Source organism: Suillus subalutaceus (genome assembly GCF_016647625.1).
Source record: "Suillus subalutaceus strain FC151 chromosome Unknown DFJ58scaffold_168, whole genome shotgun sequence".
Taxonomy (NCBI): domain Eukaryota; kingdom Fungi; phylum Basidiomycota; class Agaricomycetes; order Boletales; family Suillaceae; genus Suillus; species Suillus subalutaceus.
Genome location: NW_024540417.1, coordinates 100,029 through 109,377, shown reverse-complemented (window position 1 = coordinate 109,377; position 9,349 = coordinate 100,029). Strand labels below are relative to the sequence as shown.

The 9,349-nt window shown below is 47.3% G+C and overlaps 1 protein-coding gene across 1 annotated transcript; it reads left to right on the top strand.

Annotated features, from left to right (window-relative positions):
• Positions 1–7,560: 7,560 nt before the first annotated feature.
• Positions 7,561–8,278, top strand: DFJ58DRAFT_846336 (uncharacterized protein; the record flags this gene model as incomplete). The annotated part of the gene is made up of 4 exons (XM_041393293.1): positions 7,561–7,700; positions 7,896–7,908; positions 7,959–8,112; positions 8,163–8,278. The coding sequence occupies 4 exons, from the start codon at positions 7,561–7,563 to the stop codon at positions 8,276–8,278; spliced, it is 423 nt and encodes a 140-aa protein (XP_041237811.1).
• Positions 8,279–9,349: the final 1,071 nt, after the last annotated feature.

Genomic DNA, 9,349 nt, shown 5'->3' with positions numbered 1-9,349 from the left:
AAGAGATGGGAGGATGCGTCGAGATGTTAGAAATAGAAGTTGAAGGCATCAAAAGTTGGGTGCACACTTATGTCATACCAGACGCACCCTATCACCTGCTTTTGGGACACCCTGGCAGAAACTCGTTTGCCTTTCCAAGGTCGAAGACACAGACAAGGTATATATCATGATCCAAGACCCTATGAATAGTTCCAACACTTGTACCATAGAAACTCTCCCCTGTCCTTGGCCGCATCCATCCCTTGCCCTCACCACTGCAGCCATAATCATTCCAACTGATCAGCCAGCTCTACCCGCCCTGCATATCCCACCGACCAGCTCAACAGATATTTATCACACAATCAAATCAACCAATTTGACCGATATATATCACACCACCCTACTGACCAGCTCAAAGGACATTTATCATGCAATCAAACCAACCAGCTCAACTGATATCTATCATGCCATCAATCCAGCCAGCTCAATGGATACATATTGTGCCATCCTACCAACCAGCTTGACTGATAGCTATCCTACCATTCCACCAATGAGTTCCACCAACATATCCTCCTACCAACAAGTTCCACCAACACATATCATGCAATCAAATCATCCACACCTACAACACCTATTCCCATATCCCATCTCACCTTCACCTCCTTTGCCAAATTTCTTCTTCAATCACACTTCAAAATCAACCCAGCTCACTGCACTTTCGCCTACAAGAAGGTGGCCAACAAGGTAAAGCCTGTACCTATGACTGTGCCAGCACATGCGTGTATCATCTGTTGATTGAATGAAGATCCACTCTTCTCACTTTCTTCTTTATCTACCACTCCTCCTGAATTTCTTCCTGGCATCTGACTCACCTGAGAATGAATGAATGAGCTCAGGATCCTTCAAAATGACTTTCTCTTGCCCGAAGAATGGAAGCTCGCTGTACAGTACTGATGAACAATGAGTTAGCATTGGCCTGGGACAAGTTGGAGAAAGGCCATTTTTGGGATGACTACTTCCCTCCTGTGATTATCCCTACCATTGAGCATGTACCTTGGGCACACCGTCAGCCTCCCATTCCTCCAGGTATCAAAGAAGAAGTAATCAAACTCATCAAATCAAAGATCATGTCCAGCGTTTATGAACCGTCAAACTCATCCTATCAATCTTGCTGGTTCTGCATTGCGAAGAAAAGCAGAGCTGTTCAAATCGTGCATGACCTCCAACAGCTTAATTCCATCATGGTCAAAGACACTGCAACAATGCCTTATGTCGAGTTATTCATGGAACAATGCACAGGCTGTTCAATTTACTCAATGATGGACTTATTTGTAGGATTTGACCATCGAGCCTTAGCAGAGGAGTCTCGCAATATCACAACCTTCCAAACCCCTCTTGGCACTTATTGTCTCACAGTCCTTCCCCAAGGCTGGACTTATTCCCCCTCTGTCTTCCAAAATGACATCGCATTCATCCTTCAAGCCAAAATTGAAATTGTGCCAAACTTTCAAGATGACATCAATGTCCTGGGACCCTGCACACAATATGAGCTTCCTGATGGCTCATAAGAGCTCATTTCTGAGAACCCTGGCATTAGAATGTTCATTTGGGAACACGTGTGGACGTCAATTGAGTCCTGTACTGTCTTAAGCATGCAGGAGCCACCATTTCCGCAAAGAAACTGTTTCTATGCATTCACAAAGTCCTCATCATTGGACAACTCTGCAACTATGAGGGACACATCCCAGACAAGACCAAAGTCTCGAAGATTAGGAACTGGCCACCCTGTACAACACGAACCGAAGTTCGTGGATTCCTCAGCACTGCAGGCACAGTTTGAAACCGGATCAAAGACTATGCCAGGATTGCAAGACCCCTCACGAACCTTACATGTCTCAACACTCCTTTTGTGTGGGATTCATCCACACAAAACACCATGGACTCCCTCAAAGACGCAATCATCCATTCTCCTGCAATTCACCCCATCGACTACTCCTCCTCACTCAAAGTCATCTTAGCAGTGGACTTGTCTCATATAGTGTCCAGATGGATTCTTTTCCAAGTCAATTCAGAAGGTTGTCATTGTCCCTCAAGATTTGGTTCCATTACTTGGAACGAGCATGAGTCACAGTACTCTCAAGCCAAAATTGAGCTATATGAGTTATTTCGAGCCTTGTGTGCAGCAAAGATATGGCTCATAGGATTTAAGATCTTCTCCATCAAAGTGGACACCAAGTATATTCACGGTATGCTTAATCATCCTGATATTCAACCTAACGCTGCTGTCAACTGTTGGATCACTGGCATATCCCTTTTCAACTTCACCCTCAGACATGTCCCTGCAAACAAACATGTAGCACCAGATGGCCTATCTCGACAACCCATGGCACCCAGAGACCAAGAAGACCTTGAGGAGATGCAGGAAAACATGGAAGACTTGATAGATGAAATTTTAGGATGTGGGATGTGGATAGTGAAGGAAGTTGATAACAAGTGGTTAGCCAAGATGAAGAACAGCAGACTCATCCTTATGACTGCGGGACTCCCACACTCCCTTCATATTGAACCTCCCTCCAATGACATCTTGACATGCCTCAATAATGAACTTCTTGCCATTCATACTTACCTGGACACACTCTCCTTCCATTCCTCAACTTCCAGCAAAGATCATATCTGTCTTGCCAAACGGGCACATCAGTTTTTCATTCAACGAAAGTGTTTATGGCGAAAAGAGGCAGGAGGATGCCACCAATTGATAATCTTTGCTCCAGAACAAGCTTACATCCTTCATGATGTTCATGACAAGCTCAGCCATAAAGGCTTTTACCATACTCAACGGACAATTGCAGATCGCTTCTGGTGGCCCTCCCTTGACAAGGACGTCTCCTGGTACCTTAAGACCTGTCACCAATGTCAAACTTGTTCTGTCAAAAAAGTTGTCCTTCCTCCCAACATCCTGATTCCTGCAACTCTCTTCCAAAAAGTTTTCACTGACTCTATGTATTGCCTGCAGCCCATGGATTTTCCTACATCATTCAAGCACAATGCTCATTGACTAGGCTACTTGGCCCGAATTTAGAATGTTGAGGAGAGAAACTGGGAGGACACTAGGTGCATTTTTATTTGAAGATATTCTTTGCTGGTGTGACAATCATATTTCAACTGGGCTTGTATGAAGCCACTATGCAATTTGCGTCCATACCCCATGTTGTCTGACTCACCCCTAGTCATCCCCAATGCAACCCGACAACCCCAATGCAACCCGACAACCCCAATGCAACCCGACAACCCCAATGCAACCCGATGATCAGACCTGCTCAGATACCCTGTGGACTCATCCTACCTATGTCCTGTCCAGTCATGCTTTACCCCACTAGGTGTGTAGTCATTTATTTTCTTATTACTGATGCAGTAGACAGCGCTATTACATGTATTCCCACTGGCCACAGCACCTCATGGCCTTTTACATATTTTGTCAGCCACGATGATGTGCTACTACTTTTGCCTACAGTACTCCAGACTTTCACATAGCTAGTTAAATAGGACTCAGTAGGAGATTGTTGTGAAAGAGAAATAGCGACTAGGCCAGTTAGAAACTAGCGCTACTTATCCCAATAGGCGTGAGTGTAGTATTCGATCCAAGAGGACTGCTATTGAAGCAACTCCCTACTAATATGCAAGGGAAGTGATAGCGCGAAGGACTAATAACCTATAGTGACCTAAGACCAAAAACCAATAAGTAGCGCTATAGCGATCAGCGACAAGTGAGTTCCGACAGAGAAATGTGCGTATAAGTGAGAAGCGCTATCCAAGCTGTTTTATGCGATAGCGCTATGCGACATCCAACTAGCGACAGCGAGTAGAAATCAAAAGGAGTGAAAGCGAGGAGTAAGGTAAGACAGTGCAAGTGAAATGCCCGATAGCGACTAGATTATAGCTCAACTACCGATAGCGATCCCAACGTTGCGAAAGTCAAACTTAAGAGGGAAACTTTAGCGATGTGCACTTAAAGCAAGTCAAGCGACACACTGTGGTGTTCAAGCTCGGGCTAGCCTCGCAGAACCCCATTTCGCTATAGGAGTCAAGCAGCCTAGATATCCACATCACATCCATACACCACTTTCTTGCAAAGTCTCAACTCACTCGACTCACCTATGTCGCGCCGGTCTATGTCCGACTTGGCCGATACAGATCTGTGGTCTCGGTCTCTCGCAGAAGAGCCAGGGTTGTCTTAACCGTCCCTTGCTTGTTGGATCGGCCATCACGCACCTTGGCCGACCGTTCCGTCCCATCGGTACCAAATCCTCCCATGTCCTACCCATGTCCACCTATCTCCATTGGTGCGTTTTAAGCTTATTTTACTATTACTGAACGAACAGCAGGCATTATTACATGTATTCCCATGGCCGCAGCACTCGTGAGCCTTATTACATATCGACCCGAGTACCTCGTGTTTCGCTACTACTCTTGCCTGTGCGATTCCGGACGTTCACGCAGTTAGATAAATAGGACTCAAGTTCGTATTATCCACTACTTCCCTTCCTTGGACATTCCTGGTACTGTTGTAGGAGTCACCTTAGTTAGTCTTTGATTGTGCAATTGATCCCCTTTGCCTTTATCATCGGACGTGCCTTGACTGCTCTAAGTGCACTCTATCTAAGGTTTCTATATCTAGGCCTTGTGAGATCCGGACCGCTACCGGTAGTCTTACGTCGGCAACCCATACCTAGTCTTACCTCGTCATACCTAGTTATACCTGGGCTCTCCTTACCTTGGCCTAGACTTACCTGCTGCTCATCGGCATTGGACTCCTCACCTCGCATCGATATCTTGCATCGGTGTCTTTCATCGGTATCTATCTCACGTCAGTGCCCTTCATCGGTATCTCATGTTGCGTCAGACATTCTCGGACTCGGACCTTGGTCGGTTGGATATCTCAGGTCTTAGATCTTAGTTTCTTCCTTTCTCTTCCCTCGCACTATTAGAAGGAAGTGCTTCAATAGCAGTCCCCTTGGGTCGAAGTACTGCACTCGCTGTGGCGATCACAACCTGGCAGGCACATATAAGAAAAGTGCTCAACCAGTATAAGTGAGTCTCAGCTCTGCCTAGCTGCTATACTCGCAGAATGCAAGAACGTTCGACCCTAAAGGAGAAGCAAGGAAAGCAAGGATCCACGGAATGATGCTGAACAACCCTGGTGAATGGTGGTGGAAGCGCGAGAAATGCACTGAAGGCGCGCGCAGGAAAGCGAAGTGCGAAAGTGCGCGGAGCACGGGAAGGTAGTGCAAGCGGTGCACAGGTGTAAAAGATATATACTGAGACTGATAAGAGGAAAAGTGCGGATCTTGACGGATACTGATAGTGCCACTAGCTATAGACTGATGCTAGGGCCTCAAGACGATGATGGACACATGCATTGCATGGAACTAACTGGTGATAGATACTGAGTGGTAGGAAGCTAAGGTGGAAAATGGTAAGAAGCTAAGGTCCAAAAGTTGGGTGTAAAACGAACATGAAGGTATGTAAGTTTTACCTAAGTGCTCTCCCAGGGCTCGGAGCCGAATAGGGAGCACTCTAAGTATGTAAGTGAGGTAAAGTGATGTAAAATAAGGGTGCATAATGAAATGGGAAGTGTAATATGCCAAATATGGTCAGATAATGAAAAGGGACATACATACCAAGGGACTGGTTGGATGATGGATGGATGCTCCTGGATGCTGTGTGACGTAGTGCGCTTAAGCGCGAGAAAGCGCGCAAGGCGCGCATGCGGGAATGCTGCGCATAGTGTGGGAAAGTAGCGCGCCTATGGTGTGTTTTTGCGGGAAAGTGGTGTGCTCTATAGGGAAGTCATAGTGGATGATAGTGCAAGTTGGCCATGAAGGCCAGTTGTCAGAATTTGTAAAATGAGCCCATATGAGCCCACAGAAAGCAGTCTCTACATCGCACCCATTAGGATTTAGCAAGTTAGTTGGTATACCCAGCTGACTACTATTTTCTTTCACCACACGATCAAAGAGATTGGCAAGAGTGGAATCGATTGCACCAAGACTAGGATATAGCGACTAAAGTGACTCCAACACCAGCAAGGTCCAGGGAAGGGAAGTACTGTACTGTATGTGCGACGGGTCATTTTATCATACTGCGTAAGAGTTTGGAATTGTGTAGGCAAGTATAGTAGCGACACTGGCGAGGACATGATTAGCGACAGGTAATAAAACATGCAGCGCTGCAGAACACAAGGATACATGTAATAAGACCTGCGACTGATGAGTAGCGACATTTAAGGAAAATAATGCACCAGCAGAGGTAGGTGGACATAGGCAGGACATGGGAGGATGGAATACCTAGGCGTCGGACCGGGTAGCGTGCTGTAAAGAAAGTGGTTCCAAAGCGATAGCTTGGGAGCTGAATAGCGCTGGTGACTAGCGCCTTACTCTTTTCCTCTAGACAAGGCAAAATATGCCTATGACACTCATATGCACCTAGCACTGGTATGATTGTCACATCTGCGGGAGACTCGAATACCAACTGTCCCCAGTTGGTCTCATGTCGCGACTTGGACTTAGCAAAATTTTTGTCCATTGATAAGGGCACATGATCAATGGCGACCTGATATGGAAGTGATGATCGGGGTGCGGAAATTTGATAGAAGCGGTGGACACAATCAATAAGCCGGAACAGTGGGTGGAAGTGTAAACACACGGTGGTCGTGATTGGTGGACTAGAACAATGCAAGGAATAATAGGCATGCGGTGGTCGCGAAGAGTGGGTCGGGGTCAATGGAAGTGTGGGCTGGATCGCAATTCCCTATAAGAACCCTCCGACCTTTCCTTCATCCGCTCCTTCATCTCATACTTTCAATCATGTCTTCATTCACCTTCTCAGAAGTCATTAACCCCAACGTCGACAAACTGCAATGTGCCTTTGCTGACCTCAGACTTAAACTAGTGCACCTGGTCGAGGCTATCCCCGAGGACCACTGTAGGGATTGGATTCTCTCTGGGTGCAGACTGACACTTTTACTTAGCCTTACTTACTCTTACTTTCCCTTGTTTATGTTCGCATTTTTACTGCTTACATAAGCATCAAATCTTCGCCCTACACTTCCACTCACTAGCTGGACTTTCAGTTATATTTCTGGTAGCTCTCCTTCTAGGATTCAGTAGCTTCCCCAGACTTGCAGCTTATTAGTTTTAGTAGTAGCTCAATAGCTCACTATAAAGCTCCTGATACACAGTCTTGCCTCATTGTCTGGAGTGACATTTTCATACCCTTTCTCTCTCTCTCTCTCTCTCTCTCACACACACACACACACACACTCTCTCTCTCTCTCACTCTCTCTTGAGCTTAGCCTAGTCAGAAGTCCTTTGGGCTCATACTGCCCCTGCTCTCCTGTCTTGCACTGGCAGCAGCCTTTTATCTCTTCACTGCCCTGAATTGATCCAGCGAAAGGAAGAGTGGGTCCGTGACTGGACTAAGCTTGTGGTGAGTTCCCATTTCCGACTTAGCTCTTTTCTTGATTTCTAACTCTCTTTACAGCAGGAACTTAGCGACAATGCGCTAAACTGCAAGACATATAACATGAACCTTCCGCTCTCATCGGATGAGGTCGCATTTGGTCGCAAGGTGGAAGAGGCCAACAAACTATACTCTGGTCAAGTCCATGCCTACAAGGTGGAGGTCCAGCGACTTGTGGACGAGCAGGCGGCGCTTGAGCGGGAGTAGAGTAAGGAGCAGGAGATGGAGTTAGAGAAGGAGAAAGAGAAAGAGAAGGAGACAGTCGGGCGAGACAGATGAGGCCATGGGCGACGCGGATGCCGACGCTGAGCGGAAGGGGAGTTGGATGAAGAGGAGGTGGATGTTCGTCCTCTGTTGGTCACTAAACACGCTGCAACTGTTGGCGCTGTGGCGGGTAGGAGGAAGCCATTGGTAAGTGGGATCGGTTACCTTGCCTTTGGCATCCTGACTTCGGTTTCTAGAAGACCCCACGCGCTGTTGTGCCTGTTGTGCATCCTGTCCCTTGCGCTCGATGCGTAAAGGCCAAGAAGCCTTGCGTTGGCAAGCCAGGAAATTCCTGTGAGCTGTGCAAGGATGCTTGCAAGAAATGCGAGTACTCTACTCATAGGCATGGAGGTAAGTGGTCCCGGCTTGTAGGGTCGCAACTTTACTGATACTTGTCGCAGTCGCAAAGGAGAAGGGCTGCTGCATGCGCTGTTGCGCAAAGGCAGCGGTAAAAGGCGCCCTCTGCTCCCACTCCAAGTTCCTCTGCGGGGCGGTGAAGGATCTTCAACTCAGCTGAGGGTGCAGCTGATATAATTGTTGAAGGGAGGAAAATATGAGTGCGATATGTTCATCCCTTAGGGGAAGCGGAGAAAGCAAATATCCACTGGTCAACTCTAGGGGGAATGCGCAAAGCTCGTGATAAGGCGGAAAGCGCGGGAACAAAGGCGCTATAGGCGCGCGAAGTGCGGGATAGTCGCGCGTCGAAAAGCGGAACTGGGTGAAAGCGGTATGCGAGCGATAGTGAGATGTTAAGACGTGTACTGAGACGCTGATAAGACAACTGATGTGGATATGGCCACTAGAGCTAACTGCTACTAGGGCTTGCGATGATTTATTCAAAACATAATAAAAACTCGGAGATGGTGACTGTCTATGATGATGGTGGTCTGTGGTAATGTGTGTTCTGTAAAGTAAAAAAAATGTGTAATGAAAAATGTGTACCAAGTGAAAATAAACATGGTACGATGTTGAAATAAATGATAAATGGAGAAATGCATACCTGGGAACTTGATTGGACATGGGAAAACACAGTGGGAAGTCAGGCGCCCTATAGCGCTTAGGCGCGGGAAAATTCGCCTAAAGCGCGCGCAAGTCGCGCAAGTGTCGCCTATGTCGCGGAAGTGTCGCCTAAGTCGCGTGCGTCGCGCGAACGTCGCGTTTATCGCGCTAGTGTCGCGTTGCATACATAGTATTGTAGACTCGACCTACAGTGCAATATATGCCATTGTGAGGCTACTCAGGATCGAGTCTCTACAGCGGGGTGTCCTTATCCGCCATCCTAGGGAGACTCCAGAGGATGGGACTACTGCCAACTCTGAAGATGAGGAGGAGGAAGAAGAGGAGGAGGAAGAGGAAGAGTCGGTAGAGGACTCGCAAAAGCGGAAGTCGCCAGAGAGTCGGGAGGTTGAGTTCAACCTCTTGGCAGATGCTGATGCCGACAACGAAGACATCTATCTGGAAGGCAAGGTGCGGGCGCTATACACCAAGATGCTGACTATGCAGGGGATGCTTATGGAAATGATGACGGAGGTGGATTCCTTGGTGGTGCGCTGTAAGAAGAGGAGGAGGCTTCGGTAGATAGGGTTCC